The sequence below is a fragment of the Marmota monax genome, unplaced genomic scaffold (assembly GCF_021218885.2).
Source record: "Marmota monax isolate L192 unplaced genomic scaffold, Marmota_monax_Labrador192_F-V1.1 WCK01_AAM20220418_F8-fsc00284, whole genome shotgun sequence".
In the NCBI taxonomy this organism is placed as follows: Eukaryota; Metazoa; Chordata; class Mammalia; order Rodentia; family Sciuridae; genus Marmota; species Marmota monax.
The window spans coordinates 132,837-152,724 of record NW_026694275.1 but is presented as its reverse complement, the minus strand read 5'-3'; the positions used below and the strand labels follow the sequence as shown (position 1 = coordinate 152,724).

The following is a 19,888-nucleotide window of genomic DNA, read 5'->3' as shown; positions in this document are numbered from 1 at the left end:
TTTTTCACTGCATGATGTGATTTTTGATTATTGGATGGAAAAATTAACATTATGATTTTTTTCTGTGTTCATATCCATAACTAACAGTTTGTCAAGTATATCTAAGAAGTTGAGCATTCATTATGTCCCTGAATTGTTATTTTTTGATGTTGTCAAGGGACTAGGTAGTAGAAAGACTATCAAGAAATTCACTGACCTGGTTTCTTAAATTAAGGACTTTTTTGAAATCACAAGGCTCTGAGACATCCAACTTGTAGCCTCCAGTGGCTTGTAATAATTTCTTGCTTAAGTGACAAGCTACCTTAAATCTTTTCTGGAACAAAAGATGAGGCATAAATTAATAACAATGTGACAAAATTGAACGCTGGACTTGAAACTGCAGGAGGATCATAAGGGCTGATTTGTTAAAGGGCAATTCATGACAATCTAGATTTAGGCAGTGGACAAATGAATTCATTTAGCATTGTTGAAGTACCTTGAGCTTAATGGAATCACAGATTGACGATTTGCAGGGCTATTTGGTAGAAATGAAGTCACTGAAAGTCACGAATTTTGACAGAAGTGGATCATTTTTAACATTTTTATAGTAGCTTTTGGCGTGCAAACTCTCATTATGTCCCCGAGTTATTAAGCATTTGCCCTGTAACTGTGGGCAAAACTCGCCCGAATACCGAAACGATTTTGAAATTTCGGGCTATGGTACCGAAATCTGAGATGTTCGTGTTCATTTGACCCTGCGAAAGTATCAGTCTTTTTCCGCGAAGTGCTTAAATCAGTGGGTGGGGTTAGAATTACGGCGTGTTCAAACCCGAATCCTCTCCCCCATCGTTTCAAACAATTACGTCTTTGAAATACAATCATTTGAATTTACTTGTTCTGAATTGACCCATCAGCTTTGTAACTATCCTTTTCTGTACGAACAAAGTTGGCTAAACTTTTTTAGACTCCTCTGGCATTTCTGTTAACATTGACATTATTGAGTAGGTAACAAACAGACTTATACTTTACCACTTTGGCAAAAATGCATCCGACGTATATGTGAATTTTTTTTACCCCTCCGTTTCACTCTTGAAAAACTTGGGACTCGCCTGCTCCACTGAATGCCCTAACTGGAAGTCGGGTTGACAGGGTTGTCGCATGCGCTCTCAACACAATCATGTTTGTCGCAATGGGCCCTGCGCGGAAGGTTACCTAAGACCAGTGACTTTAATGATAGTTATTTGATTGGTAGCGCTGGTTACCGTGCTACCTCCGCGAGGGTACTTGATTGTAACAGAAAGTAGTTCCGGCCCGTGTTGTTTCGGCCGAGGAGCCGTCGCCGCCATTTCAAGACCGTGAGAGGTAGATGGCCAACTAGAGTTCCCAAGGTTCGAAGCCTGTTAACTGCTGCCGCCTCTTAAACCTTCCAAAACACTGATATAGCTGCTGTCCTCTTCCTACTACCTCCAGAAACATTCTTGCCAGTAGTGGCAGCAGTTGGAGTCAATTACCCCCTTCTTGCTCTCCTTCAAGAAGCTCCAGATGGCGTCTTCCGTGGGCAACGTGGCCGACAGCACAGGTACCAGTGTCCGGTTCTATCGTGGCAGACACCCCTTTGGGGTCTGGCGCCGTCCTGTACCTTTCATCATTCCCTCCCTGCCCTCTAACCATCCCCATTACATCGTGGTCTACTGGCATCTGATCAGGTTTTCCGCTGTCGTCTGTTCCTCAAACATTTTCGCTTACTTGTTTGCTTGCTTGCTTTATGCTGCTTTCTTTGCTTTTTTTTCCTTTAACCCCGTAAATGTTCTAGTCTTCTACTCTCTTCGGGACGCTTTTAACCACACGTGCGCGCTTAGAATGTCTTGGAATGGACTGCATTGGAATCCTTGCCCTTTCAAAATCCTTCGCAACCGTTTTCTCCTTTAATTCCAGCTCATTGCCCTCTCCTTTCCCTCTCCACCTCCCCCTCAAGCCCTTTCCCCTTAACTACATTTGGTCTTATTCTGCCAATCCAGGGCGGGGGTGCCATTTCGATGTAATCATATTCTCACTTTGCATCACGCAAAGACCATCAAAAGCTCGTCGATGTGCTTCAAGTAACCTCAAGAAGAGGGGACATTGAGCAGCACTTCGCTGGGCATCTTTATGGTGTTCTTTCGGTTGAGCGGTCCTGGTTTAGATTGGAAATTTCCAGGGGTTCCCTGTGCCATCGCCCAATTCCACTCGCTGCCCCCAGCTTGCGTGTCCCACCCAGTCGTCCTTCCCCGCCCGCGGGGAACCACACCCTTTCCTTCGCGAGGTTGCCAACCCTGTGGTCCACTTCCTATCCTTGGGAGGGAAATCACCCTGGTGCGTTGCTTTGCGTTGACCACCCTGCCCGCCCAATTTTCGCTTTGTGTTACTTTCTCGATGTATTCCTCCGCCGCTGCCTGGGTCTTCCATCCCCATTCTTTGGCCCAGTATCTCTTTATTCATAGGGTGTATATTTTTTTTAAGTTTCCATCTTTGCTTGAAGAGTTTGTAAAGCAACTGGAGTGTAGCTGCACAAGTGCAAGGCGGTTGCCCTTTTAGACAATACAGTCTCGTGCATTTGGTACTAAAAATAAGAAAACAACCAAATTGTAGGAGTGTCCTTCGGCTGCCTTTCCATATTGAGATTATTTGGGGCTGGAGGGTTTCGGGAATTGGACTGTGGTTCTAAGGTTTCCCGTGAGGTGGTGGTGGTGGTTGTTATTGTTGTTTTTGGCGATTTCGCAGTTGAGATGTGTCAAGGGTTTTAGTTACTGTTTTTTTTTGGGGGGGGGGCACTGCAAAAAGCAATAGGTGAATCTTTTTTAGTATCCTATCCATAATTGTACGGAGTGGGATCCGTAATTAACCCGTTCTTCCGTCCCCATTCCCTCACTGTGATTTTTAAAGATTTTAAGATTCTGTACTAGAGTCCTTATTTCCGTTATTTGAGGAAGTGGTCATGCAAGTGTTAAAATAGGAGATAAGCAGCTTTGAAAGTGACAAAGTAATGTGTTAAATTAAGGAGCTAGGAAGTCCTTAGACTTTTCTAAAATGTAATTTTCTAGTTTCTATTAGATATAACCTCCCCCAAGTTTGAACGCAAGTCTTTTCTGCTCGTTTTTTCTTGGTCAGCTGTGCATTCTATTGGGAAATTTACTTTGCTCTCCGGAGTATCCAGAACACTTTCAACTCTGATGATTGGGGAGCTAGGCTCAAATTTGAGCTTGTCACTCTGACCTTGGTAAAATTAAGTAATGTCTGTGGTTTCCCATTCCAGCCTTGTAGTGAAAGTGCTGCGGTTGAGATCCCAATAATGTATCACTGTTTAGATAAATATTTACCATTGAGACTTAAGCTGGTCTCCTCCCCCCTTCTGAGTTTTAGCTATATTCTTTATCATTATATATCTGAATTAATTCACACACAGCAAAGTGTTTTTATTTGTAATTCATTCTGTTGAGTTTTATTCAGTGTCTTATACTGTAGCATTTTCCCGTTTTTTTTTTTTTTTTTAAACCACTGCAGTGCTTGCTTATTATATAGGGTTGTTTGCAATGCCTTCTTTTCTCAGTGCTGCAGCTTTTGGAGAATGTTAGTGCTAAGACCAGTGTGGGTGGAGTTTAGCTAATTTAGTCTCCTTGTGAGTTTGGGATGGTAGAGGAGCAGTATATTCTTGCTGTGTGTGTGTGTGTTTTGAGATAGAGTCTTACTAAGTTGCTGAGGCTATTTTTGACCTTGCCAATCTCCTCTTGCATCACCACACCCAGCTTTTTCTCAGGTCTTTTTTTCCCCTTTATTTTATTTATTTATATATTTTTAATGTGGTGCTGAAGGTTGAACCCAGTGCCTCAAACGTGCTAGGCAAACACTCTACCACTGAGCCATAACCCCATCCCTCAGGTCTTTATTTAAAATGTTTGATGGCCCCTTTAAATATTTTGGCTCTTGACAAATGAATTCATCTTGTTTATCATCTGTTTTACAAATAATGCCTTGCCTTTTTAGTTTTTTTTTTCCTTTAGCTTTGTCTCTAGTAGTGCTTTCCTTAAAAAAAAATTAAATTGTGAAATATAAACATATCAATATAATAAGTTTAAAACACATTTTGTGTCCCCATCCACATTAAGAGATGCTTGAGATAGATTGTTAATATTACCCCATCCCATAGAAATCCAACCTGAAACATGGGACAGAGTATTTAAAGTTTCTAGGTAGGTTATTATGACATTATTAAATCTTTGTGACTTTTGCAGATTGTACATTTAATATTTTGTTTCAGTATGTTAACTAAGATATAAGGAACAATTATTAGTGAATCTTCAGATGCTACATAGAATTTAGAATTTAGAAGTATAAAATATTTCAAATGTAATCTCATTTGGAAGTAAATATTCCCATGTGGCTTGGAAAAGAAAGAATTAATGGATGAATTCTAAAGATACCAATTCTGCACCTGATGTTAACTAGGGGTTATAAATAACATGCAGAACACTCTAGTGCTTTACATAGTTTCAAGCATTTTCATCTTTAAGTTTAATATACCATATTTTTACATTTTTTTGTTTGCATTTCTAACTTTTTGTTTTCCCCCCTCCTTCCCTCAAATGTTTTGATGATTCTCCAGAACCAACGAAACGTATGCTTTCCTTCCAAGGGTTAGCTGAGTTGGCACATCGAGAATATCAGGCAGGAGATTTTGAGGCAGCTGAAAGACACTGCATGCAGCTCTGGAGACAAGAGCCAGACAATACTGGTGTGCTTTTATTACTTTCATCTATACACTTCCAGTGTCGAAGGCTGGACAGGTAGGAGATATGGGGGGTACCTACCTCTGGGTGCTGAGCTTAAAAAATGATACTTAAGTATTTGAACTTGAATTTTTCCCTGTACTGGGTTTCAGTTAACGCCAGCAACACACATCTGCTCTTTTGCCCACTTGTGAAATGCTTGGCTGCCTGTTTTTCTCCCTTCTTTTGTGTGGTGGTAGTTATATTATCAATATGAGTAGGGACTTTTTCTATATTTTTCCACCTGGATCTGCTGCTTTATTAACTGTCTTCAGGTAACAAATTATTCTTAGTGTACATCTGAGCATCCAGTCTTAAGTTTACAAGACCTGTCAGCTTGAGGAACTGAAATGCACAGAAATGATAATGTGTATGCTGTGCATATGTAGTTCATGTTGGAAATGCCATCATTGTTAAGAAGTGTTGCTTTTAGCTAATCAGTTGAATTAATCAAAAGAATTTTCTCTTGTCCTTTTAATAAATTGTCATTCTGGTGTATTTAAACATTTAAAGAGGTGCATCATTAAATCTTACAAATAGGAAATGAGACTCACACACATTCTCAATATTAATGATCATGATTTACAGTGTGGCAGTTTGGTAGTAAGACTCTAAGAAGAATTTAATAAGGGGCTGGGGTTGTGGCTCAGTGGTAGAGTGCTCACCTAGCATGGGTGAGGCACTGGATTCGATCCTCAGCACCACATAAAAATAAATGAATAAAAATAAAGGCATTATGTCCACTGACAACTAAAAAAATTAAAAAAAAAGAAAGAATTGAATAAGAAAAGGCTTTCTAATTTGAAATCTGGAATGTCTTCATTTTTGTAAAACCGATTTCTAACATTTTTTTGCTCTGCGCCAGTTAAAAGATAATGTAATGTTAAATAATTAGCAATAGCACAGGATCTTCAGAAACTGTTACAGTTGCATATGGGCCATGCCTTCTTTTCTGTAATATGTATACCCATGCATCAACACTTTCACCTTTTCCAGATCTGCTCACTTTAGCACCCTGGCAATTAAACAGAACCCCCTTCTGGCAGAAGCCTATTCGAATTTGGGGAATGTGTACAAGGAAAGAGGGCAATTGCAGGAAGCAATTGAACATTATCGACATGCATTGCGTCTCAAGCCTGATTTCATCGATGGTTATATTAACCTAGCAGCTGCATTGGTAGCAGCAGGTGATATGGAAGGAGCAGTACAAGCTTATGTCTCTGCTCTTCAGTACAATCCTGTAAGTAAAGTTTTAATAATTACTTTCCCTTCACAGAAAGTCCCCCAGAAACACCATAATTGATACTGAAATTGTTTTGCCTGTAATAAAGTCAAGGGTTTAGAAATGTTTATGTACTTAAAATGGTGAAAATGCTTAGACCTGGTCTGTGTTAAGAAATTTGTCTTATATACCAAATTATGTTAAAAAGCATAAAAATTATCCTTATAAGAAACTGTCAATTTTTTATAACATCCCTAAAGTACAAGACATATGACATTGTTTCTTTAAGCTGTTTTGATTAACTTGGGATACATTTTAATAGGTGTTTGTAACAGTTACTTGATTTTTCAAGGAATGGTAGGTAAAAGGTTTTAATATGTAAAATAAATTAAAAACAAGGTGCTAAACAAGGCTACAAAATTTGTTGCTCAATAGCCTATTCTCTTTCAACATAAGAGAATTGAGGTGATAGTATCCACACCAGGGTTGGTGTTTTTTTTTTTTTTTTTGTGCTGGGGATTGGATTGATCCCAGAGGTGCTTTACCATCCCTAGCCCTTTTTATGTTTTTATTTTGAGACAGGGTTTGTCTCAGTTGCTTAGAGTCTCACTAATTTGCTGAGATTGGCCTCAAATTTTAAATCTTCCTGCCTCAGTCTCTGGGATTACAGGTGTGCACCACCATGCCTGGCTCACACCAGGCTTTTAATTCTTCTTCTTCTTTTTTTGGTCTAAGTTATAGATGTGTTCTGGAGAACAGGTAAGATATCCAGGTCCAGAGGGCAGAAATAAGTTCATAAGCTTCAGACATAAGTTATTTGGTCTCGGAGAGATACAAAAATATAAGCCTTGCCCATATGACTTTTGATGTAGTTAGGGAAAGTAGATGTAAACTTACGAGGTAAGTGATAAAGAGAATGGTTGTAGGAATCCAGAAAAAAGTTTAAGAATATGTTCCCAATCTATATTATTAACATTCAGTTTAATAACAACTCTGGAATTTGTAAACAGTTATTACTACTAATATTTACCAATTATTGGACCTCTTTTTTTCCCCCTGGGTTGGGGGGTACTGGGGATTGAACTCAGAGGCACTTACACTGAGCCACATCCCCAACCTGTTTTTTTTTTTTTAATTTTGAAGTAGGGTTTTACTAAATTGCTTAGGGCTTTGCTGAGTTGCTGGGGCTACCATTGAACTTGGTGAGCCTCCTGAGATACTGGGATTACAGGCGTGCACCACCACACCTCGCTTATTGGACTTCTATGTGCTTAGACGCTGCTAACTGCTTCAGATGATTTTTTTTTAATCCTCACAATGAGACTTCAAAGTAAATGGTATTAGTTCTAATTTTACCAATTACAAAAAGAAATAGACTCAAGGGTTATGTGACTTTCTTGTGATCATGTAGCTAGTAATGGTGAAATGGATGTTAAAACCTGATCCTGAATATCTTCAAAGCAAAAGTTAAAGTGAAAAGAAATAAAAGATAAGAAGGGGATGCTGTGCTCAGTGGGCACTCACCCCTCAAGGCAGCCCTTGAGCACAGTTTGAAAACCATTGACCATATACTGCTGTCCCTTAATCCCCATTTTATAGGTTAGGAGACTGAAGCTTACTTTAGTAATTTGCTCAAAGATCTGAGAATCTTTCCATTGTGACATCTATGAACAATTATTTTTTTCAGTTAATTTTGAAATCTTAAGATTTTTTTTAAAAAAAGAAAATTAATTGCTTTTTGAATGGATCCAGTGAAAATTTCTAGTCATTCCTCATGGATATAGCTAATGACAGTAAGTTCTTGTGTATCATTTCAGAGATACTCATTGTATGTATGCATAAATTTGAGTGACTTTTAATTTTTATTGCTGTACTATCTAACTTGTAACCAATAGAAAGTTTTGGGCAATTGTACATGAGTTGCCATTGGGGCCTGGACCCCATTCTTCCCAGTGGCTCAGGGCTCACCTCTGTACCTAGTTGTCACAGTCCAGTAAGTTATTTTTCTTTATTAATCTGGGTTGTACCCTTCACTTGTGCTGCCTTGTACAACTTAGGTCTTGACTGATTTTCATTCTGATTTCCTTGGCTCCAGTTTTTAGTTGCCTTTGCATGTAGTAGAGCAGCCAGCCACTGCTACTGATAGTATACCAAATCATAGGAGTGTATTGAAAAGGGAAATCTAAAGTGGGAGACAGAACCATGTTAATCTGTTAACAGTAAACTTATCATCATGCCCTACCAAAGAAGTGAGATAGTGCTAAAATAAATTATGGAATTATACGGGATTGTGCAAACTCCCTTGATTACATTAAATATATTATGGTGATCATGTTTTAATTTATTTCAGGATACCTAGTCTAAACTAGATTTAAACTTACTATCAAAGGCTTGATGTCAATATAGTGCTGATAGAATCTTGAGTTCCTTATGTGTGGTGCTTAAATGCATCATTAATACATTGTGACCGTGAGTCATAGATGCAGTTGGCATTCTAAGAAAAATAAAATCTGATTGTTTAATTTTTGTAGCAGTGAAAAAATGTTAAGGTACTTTTAACCTCTTTTCAGCAGTGTTTATCTTTTAAGTTGGTAAATATGTCAGTTTATAAGTTATCCCCCATGTCTTGATAATAGAAATTACTTGTAAAACATAAAGCTGTTTCATATTTTTATATTCTGAATTATCTTCAGTAATGTGGCATGGTGTAACAATTTTGCTAAAATTTTAGCCCATTATATTTAAAGGTACTATTGTATTTGGTGTTCTTTCACATGATGGCTCACTGGAGTTGCCCATATCTGGCAATCCCATTTATAAATTAAGCATAGGATTGTTTTCTTGTATAATGATTTGTAACCCTGAGTTGCTTTAAGCAGCTCTATTTCTGAATCTATAGGTTGTTGAAGCATTACTTCTGCTTTTATGGTGCATAGCTCTGAGAGCTACTGGCATCCTAACCATCATGTGTTACTGTCATGTATTGTTGTGAATCTCACTTATAAACTGTGGAAAACCATATATTTCTATTCTTCTCTGTTCAGCTTTTTGTTAAGTTTGTCTTGAAAATGTCACATTTAAATATTTGAGTGCCTTTTGCATATATAGTGCTTGGTTAGGAATTGGAGAGATGTGTTGTGGGCAGAAAGTTGTGGGTTATTATATGAGACAGATCTGACCCATAAAGGAAAAAAAGATGTAAGCTCCTCGGATGATTATCGTTGGAGAGTATTAATCAGAAGATTTCCTCGAGTGGGTGCTTATAACCTAAGCATTCTGTAGGAAGGTAAATAGCAAGTAGACTTCCTTGGCTGAAGTGGTGAGTCAAGTAGTAACAAGAAGTGAGTGTAGTAGAGCAGAGTCAATTGGAAGATTTCAAAAGAATAGAGAGGCTGAGGAGTTTGAATTTAATTTGAGAGGCAATTGAGAACTACTGCAGGTTTTTATCGACCTGATTTTACTTCATGTGTATGTATATATAGAGATGTTATGGGGGGTAAGACTGGGGGCTTTAGGGGTCAGGAAACAGTTGCAATCTTAGGAGCAATAGTTATAAAGGAAAATCTTATTTCTAATTCCTTACCTTTACTTTATTTATTTTTGGTGGTATTGGGGATTGAACTCAGCTCTACTATCAAGCTACTTTCCCAGCTCTAGTCTTTATTTTGAGACACAGGGTCTCCTTAAGTTGCCAAGGTCTTGAGCTTGCAATCCTCCTGCCTCTACCTATCCAGTAGCTGGAGTTAAGCCATGTGACACTGTGCCCAGCTAATTCCTTACCTTTATTCACACTGTTTTCTCTTGTTTGCAATGCCCTCTTCCTTTGTTAAACCTCTACTCATATCTTTCAAGGATAAGTTTAAACTTCTCCTTTGAGCTCATCTACTTTTACTACTGTGTGGACATTTAGTATGTGTGTGCCTTGTCCTTCTCTGTAGATTGTAAGCCCCTCGATGGTAGAGGATTCAATTAATTTCTTTTTCCTTCAGTTTCAGGCATCCTATTGAATAAAGTTTTTCATGAAAGATATTAATCTGGGTACAATGGGCCAGGCTTTAGAAATGTTGATTCTCTTAGCAGATACTGTTTGTGATTTGACAGATGAAGCAGAATTTGTTGCCGTAGGTTTTGAAATTTTGGGGAGAATGGTAGTATTCTTGCATTTTCTTTTTTTCCCTCTCATACTGGGGTTTGAACCCAGGGGCGATTTCCCTCTAAGCTACATCCCTATCCCTTTTATCTTGAGACAGAATCTTACTAGGTTGCTTAGGTCCTTGCAAAGTTGCTGAGGCTGGCCACAAACTTGCAGTTCTCCTGTTCTTCCAGTTCACTGGGACTTCAGGTGTGTGTATCTGCACCTGACTATTCTTGGCATTTTCTAAACATTAGGGAGATATATATGCATATGTTTGGATCCCCAGAATTAGATTTCCCTGTTATGTTTAATATGCCATACTCTGCCTTTTTCTAAAACTGCCTTGTTGATTATCTAAAACATCTATTTTTAATGATAGGATTGTGTTAATTTCATTTAATATGCTGTAATGGATCTCGATGATATAACTAAATGACAGATATATTGTTAGGATGTGATTGGCATCCATCCAAGAGTTTATAGAAACTAGAGGGAAAATTATGTAACAGTTGGCTAAAATGTGTAGCCATTGTTGGAGAGTTATTCTGAGACTTCTGGTTATTATGGCTCAGAAAAGGCATAGGAGTTGGTAATATTCCAAAGATTTATAGCCACAATTAAGTAGTAGGAGTTTGAGCAGATTGGATGATACAGACATGCCAAAATGGATAACTTTAAAGTGTAGGGGTAAAAGCATACAAAGGTAGATAGCACCATTATAGAATCCATTGCGTCTGAGACTACAAATAGGGCTTAAAAGTGCTTAGATTAATTTGAAGGATGATAAATCTGTAATTAGATTAATGACACCTGTAGAGTTTTGAGGTTTAGTGTTGTTCTGTGCTTAATGTTATGAGAGAAAACCATATACTTTCAAAATATCAGTCATTGCTTAAGGGACAATACTGCGTCAGGTAACTATTAGGGTGCTCAACCCAGTATGGCCAACCATGAATTTTCTGTGGCAGCCAGTATACTTTATCAGCAAACATTTTGGTTTGCCTTGTGAACGGTAATATATAATCATAAAAGCTGCTTATCAGTAAAATTAATCAGTGGATTCTGGAAACCATAGTATAGTTGCAGAGAGAATAATATATATGGTATTTCTTTGGCACAGTTGATGAAACAGCACATTGTAGGAATTAAGGCACTTTGACCCATGGAACCATTTGGAATGAGAAGTACACTTTGTATTGCTATTATCTCTGCTTGTCGACTAATAGATTTGACTGACAAAGGCAAACAAGGACAAATAAAAATATAAGCTCACTGTTCTGATGAGTGTCTCATACTGAGGAATGGACTGGCGAGTCAGATGACTAGAAACACAATTGAGCTGCTAATAAAAAAGCAGAGTCAACTGCTTTTCATTATTCACCCACTCAGCCCTGATGGCACTTAATAGTAATGAGTAATCTAGTGGCAGGTGTCAGGATTGAGGCTGTGGTTGGATGGTAATCCTTCTGCCTAAGAGCGAAATGTAGTCAAGGTTTCTAAATATGCCTGAGAGCCAAAGGGTAGGTTTGTTGATGGGTAATCACTTGCTAAGTGCAGTACTATTTTTCTGCTATGGAAAATTTTTGGTCCTTGATGCAGGAGTGATTCATCATAACCTTGAATAAAACAGCTGAATAAATATTCAATCATTTTTGTAACAACTGACGTTTGAAGAGGAAAGAGGCTCTTGTAAGGTCCCATAGTCTTTTATCTGAAACTGATGGGGTCAGATGCATTTCAAAATCCAGAATTTTTAGGATTTTAGAACATAACACCATATGTGAAACTCCCAGATTGGTCTAGAACAGCATATTAGAGTAAAAAACATATTTCTGCAGCAAAAGATGAGTGTTCATACTAAGTGAGAAATGTATAAATAGTGTCATGTAGACCTGGGTGTGGTGGTGCATGCCTATAATCTAGTGATTTTTTTGGGGGGGGGCTAAGGCAGGAGGATCACAAATTCTTCTTACAACTAAACAAGACCTTGTCTCAAAATAAAAATGGATTGGAGAAGTAACTGAGTGTTAGAGCGCCCCTGGATTCAATCCCCATCACTACACACACAAACACACAGTAAGTTTTGGGGGACTTTGGGGATTTGGAATTGAGGGTAAGAGATTGTGGTCTTGCACATAGGTTTGTCATGCAGTATATTTTGGTCAGTAATAAAATGGTAGAGAACTAAATGTGCAGAAGAGAGAACTAAATGTGCAGAAGTGATTTCAAGATGTTTTGATCAACAAATCAGTGTAATTAATGACATTATCTCTGGGTTTCTAGGATTTGTACTGTGTTCGCAGTGACCTGGGGAACCTGCTTAAAGCCCTGGGTCGCTTGGAAGAAGCCAAGGTAGGTGTTTGATAGAACACATTTAAACATCAGTGTTATGAAAACTTGTACTTTTTTGCCAAGTCTTCAACTCTTCATTGAGCTATCTTCACAAAACAGTCCTGTGAAACTGAGGAAAACTGTCGACATGACTCGCCTCAGACTAGAGCAGGGCCAGGCTTTGGCATATCTGTTCTAAATCTGGGGGTAAAGCAAGAACCTGAACATTGTGGAGCCTTTCTGCTGAGCTAGATCATCTTTAAACAATGGGCTCCGTCATGATCTTATGTGGGAATAAATAACATTCCTTCAAATCTGAGGCTTGCCTGCTGGTGACAAGCAGAGCGCCTGTGATTTGGCTCAAGACTCCTGTATGATGCAGGTGCCATTGAAAATGCTGCTCTTCTAAGTCCTTTGTGGCTTGTAAGTGGAGAAGAATTTCATCCAAATGTTACCCTGTAATACTGGCATTTAAAATTCTTATTTAACCTTCCTCCCTTCATCTTCCTCCCCTTTTTTACAGTGGAAGAAAGGCTATTAAAATGATTGCAAATTAATAATTGGACTATCCTGCCCCTTCTTGTCCCCATTCCCTCCCTAAGTTCCTTTTTCCTCTTTTCCAATCCTAGTTGTCTACCTTCTTTTCTTCCTCACTTCCTTCTTTTATTCCTCCCCACCCACCTCCTTAAAAAAAAGAAAGACAAAGCTGGTTTGTTTGGGAAATGGACTGATCGAAAGAAAACTTGCCAAAGTGGAAAGGTGGCTTTTAGCATTGTTTCCAAATAATGAATTTGAATACCAGGTTGGGTTAATTAAAGCTTTTGGTATAATTTACAATTAAATTTATAAATGCAATTGTGTTGTTACAAGCCACCTTACGCAACCGCGCTGCAGGGGTGAGGAGTGGGGAGAAACCAGAATGCTTCTGAAACTCCCACCTGTTGCTCTGAGCCCCACGCGCATGCTAATGCGTGGAGTGTATGCGCAGCGTAGCTGTCTGTTTGACTGCTCATCGAGGGAGGGAGAAGGCTTTTTAGCACCATCTAATGTTAAAAGGCACTAGTTTATGTGCATACCTCATAAATTCTGCTGCTGACACTTTGGAATAACCTTATGTAGGTTTCCAGTTAATGAACTGTAATTGATTTCAATCTTAGCTGATAAATCTAATTGGTAATTTATAGAACAAATATTCGTTATGCTTCTATTGTCACTCCACCAAGCGGACAGCTAACATGAATTGCACTTCACTGCAGCTTTAGAGATCGGTTTAGGCTGAGACATTGCGCCTGCCTTAGGTTGCTGACTTCTTTATTTCAGAGCTCTGGAGACACCTAGTTTGAAAAATGTTATTCTGGTTTTTGTGAGAACTTAGTAAAAAGAAAATACTCTTGAGTGAAATGCAATGTATTTCTTTTGTAATCAGTGCATTTGAAAATTCAAGCCAGCATATTCCTAGTAGATGGAAACAAAATTAAGTTCTTTGTAGAAAATGAAGAGCCTTTCTTCCAGCAAAAATCCCTGCTGTATGCAATAGCCCTGATTAACCCTCTCCCTTCTGCATGTTTCCCATGTTACAGACTTGAGACTGTCCTCATTCCCATATGTAATAGACATCCAAAGAATTTCAATTGCTTTGTTGAACTTTTACTAATGATCTTGTTTTTATTTTCTCTCTTGTTTTTGGTTTTTCACCATTGATATTGTATTTAGAAGGTTTCAGGTGGGTGAAACCTCCTATTCCATGCGTAAGGTGCCTCGCTGAAGGGAGCTCGAGGCCTGGATCTAGGGCAGACACACAACCTCCTCCTCCTCTTCCAGCAAGGAACGCACCGAAAAGTCACATGATGAGAAATATGGTAACGGGTTTGTAACTGCCACAGCAAAACAATTTGCCTCCATGCCTGAATCTTCTGTCTTGTGGCTTCAAAAACAGCTTAAAATAATTTTATTTACAAGCAAGTTATGTAAGAGAATGTTTTATACTATAGCCACAATTCTGTCAAAGATAAGTAAAAGTTAATTAAGATATTAAAATTATTAGAGATAATTTACTAGTTAAAGCTTCTAACTCTTCTTGTTGTTCATTTTTTTTCCTTTTTTCTTCTTTGTTTGGATTGCAGCATTCTGCTCTTCTGATGATGCGCTGTGACCCTGCAGTAGCGCAAAGGCTGCGCAGCGTTAATGCGCATTGCGTGCGAATGAGCCCCTGTGAACGGTTGACTAGATGAGTAATCTGATTGACTGGCTCCCTCAGTCCTATTCTGTAGCCTTTTTGGATAAAATTGGGTTTTAACATACCTTGAGTCCAACTATCTCATTAAACAAATATTCTCTATGGGCCTGTCTAGTAGATTAATGGATCTGGTTGGCCGTTTGCTGCGTCTAGGGGTGTTCTACGTAGCGCAGCAGTTCGCAGCGATTGCGCAGTGCGATGCTGTTAGGTGGCGCAAGCGATGTTTGCGCTCGCATTACAGGGACCTCAACCTAGGTGCAATCCTGTCATGTGAGGTTTCAGCTTCAGTCCTCCATGGAATATAGGGGCATTATGAATTTGTAACTGAAAGTCTGGCTAAGATATCTGACTTGGCAGAAAAACATGTTTTCTCTAACTCAGGAGCATAGTTTTAATGTTAGGAACATTATCCAGAGCAGTATTTCCCAAAATGTGTTTCATAGTACTCTAATAAAATGTTCAATGAGAGAAGAGTTCCATGGTCAACTAAGTTCAGGGAATCTTTTAATAGTATTAAAGGCTAACGGAAGTCCTTGTAGAGTTGTAAAGAAACCTGTTTTCTATTTTCCTAATTTACTTGACCATGAAATCCTTTTTATCCAGTGATATTTTTTAACACCTCATAGAACACACTTTGGGAAATGTGAATACTTGGTCTTAAGTGGTTCCCTCTAGATATCACTTGAAAATGTAATCAGAGCTCTTAGGTGTTCAGGTAAGAAAAGTTCAGTATTAGAATTACAGCAACTGACCTCCCAATGAGTTCCAGTGTAAGGGTTGGTCATTGGTTGACAGAACTGAACATGGTGGTTTGCACTTGGGTTCTGGTGGCGCAGGCGCAGGAGCAGCCAGCTGTGGCAGCGCATTAGTTTTGGCGCAAGCGAGCCTATGCTGCAGGGTCACTTTTGACTGGTCAGAGAAGGAATAATGATATCACCTTCTTCCCCCCCCCAATCTTTTTTTTTTCCCTTTACAAATTTTCCCCTTTCCCTTTACCTCCTTCCCCTCCCATCTTCTTTCATTAACCCCTCCTAAGGCATGTTATTTGAAAGCAATTGAGACGCAACCGAACTTTGCAGTAGCTTGGAGTAATCTTGGCTGTGTTTTCAATGCACAAGGGGAAATTTGGCTTGCAATCCATCACTTTGAAAAGGTTAGTTATTAAATTAATAATTGGTATTCATGATGTACTTATGTGTGCAGAATGTCCTTACTAGAATTAAATAATTTAGGCCTTTACTTAACCAGCCCAGAATACCTTTGTTTCCCTGACAGTATTGCAGTATTTGCTGGATCATATATGATATGGCAGTTTTCCAGTTTTGCATTGAGATCGTACTTCAGTAACTGAAAGTTCTTTTTTAAAAGGGTAGCTTTACTTTGAAAAACCAAAGCTTCTTGATGAAAAGCTGATTCCAGATCTGGGGCAAGAAATGTACAAAATTTGTCTGAAATGCCTTGTCATACCAGAAAGCTTTGATGTATTTGTGTCAGAATGACTCAGTAGAGGCTCCCACTTTCTAAATGGGACTTGAGTATCAGTGGGAATAAAAACTGAAATATATTAAAATGTATAAAATATGTTTAAATCCATGAGTTCATAATCATACTAAAAAGACTAGTCACCTTTTGAAAAAGGTGAACTCTCTTTAACTCTTAAGGAACAACTCTCTAAGAAAAAAACAAACTTTTTTTTTATCCATTCATCTATTGAAGGGCATCTAGGTTGGTTCCACAGTTTAGCTATCGTGAATTGTGCTGCTCTAAACATTGATGTGGCTGTGTCCCTGTAATATGCTGTTTTTAAGTCCTTTGGGTATAGACTGATGAGAGGGATAGCTGGGTCAAATGGTGGTTCCATTCCCAATTTTCCAAGAAATATCCATACTGCTTTACATATTGGCTGTACCATTTTGCGTTGTAGGAGTGTACCTTTTTCCCCACATCCTCGCCAACACTTATTGTTGTTTGTATTCATAATAGCTGCCATTCTGACTGGAGTGAGATGAAATATTAGAGTAGTTTTGATTTGCATTTCTCTAATTGCTAGTGATGATGAACATTTTTTCATATATTTGTTGATTGATTGTATATCATCTTCTGAGAAGTGTCTGTTTAGGTCCTTGGCCCATTTTTTGATTGGGGAATGGATAAAAAAATGTGGCATATATATACAATGGAATTTTACTCAGCAATAAAAGAAAATAAAATCATGGCATTTGCAGGTGAATGGATGGAGTTAGAGAAGATAATGCTAAGTGAAGTTAGTGAATCCCAAAAAACCAAATGCCGAATGTTTTCTCTCATATAAGGAGGCTGATTCATAGTGGGGTAGGGAGGGGGAGCATGGGATGAATAGATGAACTCCAGATAGGGCAGAGGGGTGGAAGGGGAAGGAAGGGGGCATGGGGTTGGATGGTGGAATGTGATGGTCATTATAATCCAAAGTACATGTATGAAGATACCAACTGGTATGAATATATTTTGTATACAACCAGAGATATGAAAAATTGTGCTCTATATGTGTAATAAGAATTGTATTCTGTCATATATAAAATTTAAAAAATTAATTAAAAAAAAAAAACAAAAAAACTTTGGTGTTTGAGATCTAACCCAGGGCCTTGTGTATGCTAGGCAAGTACTCTACTACTGAACTACATCTGTAGCCCAGGAGCAACTCATTTTAAAAAAACTGGTTTAGAAGAACGACTTTTTTTTTTTTTTAACTCAACATCTTTATTTTATTAATTTATGTTTAGGTGGTGCTGAAGATTGAACCCAGGGCCTCACACATGCGAGGCAAACACACTACCACTGAGTCACAGCCCCAGCCCAACACGTTGTGGTTTTAATTCACATTTTACTGATGATTAGAGAGATGTTAAGTTTTTTTTTTTTTTTCATGTGTCTTTTGGCCATTTTATCTCTCTCTCCTTTTTTTTTTTTTTTAAGAAATGTCTGTTCATATCCTTTGCCCCTTTTAAAAATTGGGTTGTTTGCTTTCTTGCTCTTGACCTCCTTTTATATTTTGAAAATTAACTCCTGGGCTGGGATTGTGGCTCAGCGGTGTAGAATGCTCACCTCCCACGTGTGAGACCCTGGGTTCGATCCTCAGCACCACATAAAAATAAATAAGTGAAATAAAAGTGCTGTGTCCAACTACAATTAAAAAATAAATATTAAAAAAAGAAAAAGAAAATTAACTCCTTATCAGATGTATGGCTTGCAAATATTTTCACCCAATCCATTTTCTCTTTATTCTGTTAAATGTTTTGCTGTGTGGAAGCTTTTTACTCTGATAGAATTCCATTTGTCTATTTTTGCTTTTTGTTGCCTATTTTATGCTCTGTGAAGTAAACCAGCCACAGAAAGACAGGTGCTGTATGATCCCACTTACATGTGGAATCAAAAAAGTCAGTCTCTTAGCAATAAACTAAAAAGGTGTTTACCAGAGGCTAGTGGGGAAGGGGCATGAAGAAAGGGAAGATGTTGATCAAAGGGTACTGCATGGTGATCACAGTTAATAATAATGTATATTTCAAAATTATAAATGAATCTAGGAGTTGTGAGGCATATCTGTGTCCCAGGATGATGGTTTGAGCCCAGGAGTTTAAGGCTAACCTAAGCAACATAATGAGAACCTGTGTCCAAAAAGAATAAAGAAGAAAAAAAGACCTAAAGAAGTAGATTTTTAAACCTTTTCACCTTAACAAAATAATGACTTGGTGAGGTGACACATACATTAATTAGCTTGATTGATTCTACAATGTATATACATAGATAAAAACATAATATTATACTACAAAATATGCATAATTATTACTTGTTAGTTAAAAATTAGTTTTAAACTTTTGTCTTCTCTCTCCTGTGTGAACTGGACCTCAGGATAACATAGTAGTTGATGGGAAAAAGTTTCTCTGCATCAAAGTATTCTAGCTAATAAATGAAGAAGGATTGGTAGAATATCATCATTAATACATTTAGGCGTTTATCAATGACAATAAAAGAGATAACAGTCAAGTATTGTGATTGAAGTAAATAATTCCAGCTTGGAAGGCTGAGGCAGGAGGATTATAAATTCAAAACCAGCTTCAGCAACTTAGAGAGACCTTGTCTCAAAATAAAAAAAAAAAAAGTAAAAATAAAAGGGGCTGAGAAATGTAGCTCAGTGATTAAGCACCCCTGTGTTCAATCTCAATACCAAAAAATAAATAAATAATTACATCAGTGAAGTAGGCTTGCAAAAAGAAACAAGAGGGCTAGGGATGTGGCTTACTGGTGAGTACTTGCCTAGCATGCTCGAGGCCCTGGGTTCCATCCCCAGAACTACCAAAAAAGAGAAAAAAATCAAGAACCCAAATCTGATTTAAGCTTCCAATTCTAACTACCAATTTATAGGAAATACATGGGACAAGCAAACACTAAAAAACACCAGAGGCATGCATTTAGCAACATCCAAACTGAGCTGTATAGGACAATGATTTCTTCAACCATGTATAGGAAGAAAAATGAGATTTAAATTAAACTTTTTAATTTCAAGGATTAAAAGAAACTTAGAAAGGCATGTTGTCATTGTTTGGGTCTTACTTGGATCCCTAGTCAAAATTAATCAGAAATTGGACCATTGAATAGATATTTGATGTTAAGGGATTATTATATTTTTAGGTATGGTAATGGTTTTGTGGTTATGTTGGGAGGGAAAAGCATTTTTGTATACTCCCTGAGATACATATTGGGATATTTTCAAATGGAAAGAGGTGTCTGGGATTTCCTTCAAAATGATATGGAGCTGGGTGTGGTGACACACACCTGTAATCCCAGGACTCAGGAGGCTGAGGCAGGAGGATTTCGAGTTCAAAGCCAGCCTCAGCAAAAGTGAGGCACTAAGCAACTCGGTGAAACCTGTCTCCAAATAAAATGCAAAATAAGGCTGAGGATGTGGCTCAGTGGTCGAGTGCCCCTGAGTTCCATCCCTGCTACCTTAGAAAAATGATATGGAGAATGGGAGATTAGTTTGGAATATAGATTACATAAGACTGAAGATGATGTATGAATTATGGAAGATGGGTAACAGAGACCTGGGTTTTTGTTTTTATATTCTGCTATTGTGTACATTTGAAAATTTCTGTAGTGAAAAGTGTTTAGGATAGCCATCTATCACTACAGACAATCTATGCCTTGTA

The 19,888-nt window shown here is 38.1% G+C and overlaps 1 protein-coding gene across 3 annotated transcripts in view; it reads left to right on the top strand.

Annotated features, from left to right (window-relative positions):
• Positions 1–1,289: 1,289 nt before the first annotated feature.
• Ogt (O-linked N-acetylglucosamine (GlcNAc) transferase) overlaps positions 1,290–19,888 on the top strand; it is a 36,837-nt gene continuing 18,238 nt past the window's right edge. Inside the window, exons 1-5 of one of the 3 annotated variants that reach the window (XR_006856729.2) lie at positions 1,290–1,558; positions 4,619–4,799; positions 5,778–6,021; positions 12,422–12,490; positions 15,742–15,858. Coding sequence is in view for 2 of the 3 variants with exons in the window: in XM_046467038.2 (XP_046322994.1) it covers positions 1,522–1,558; positions 4,619–4,799; positions 5,778–6,021; positions 12,422–12,490; positions 15,742–15,858 (648 nt within the window). In the remaining variant the exon portion in view is untranslated. The remainder of the gene's footprint in view (positions 1,559–4,618; positions 4,800–5,777; positions 6,022–12,421; positions 12,491–15,741; positions 15,859–19,888) is intronic. The other 2 variants (XM_046467039.2, XM_046467038.2) reach the window with 2 other exon arrangements.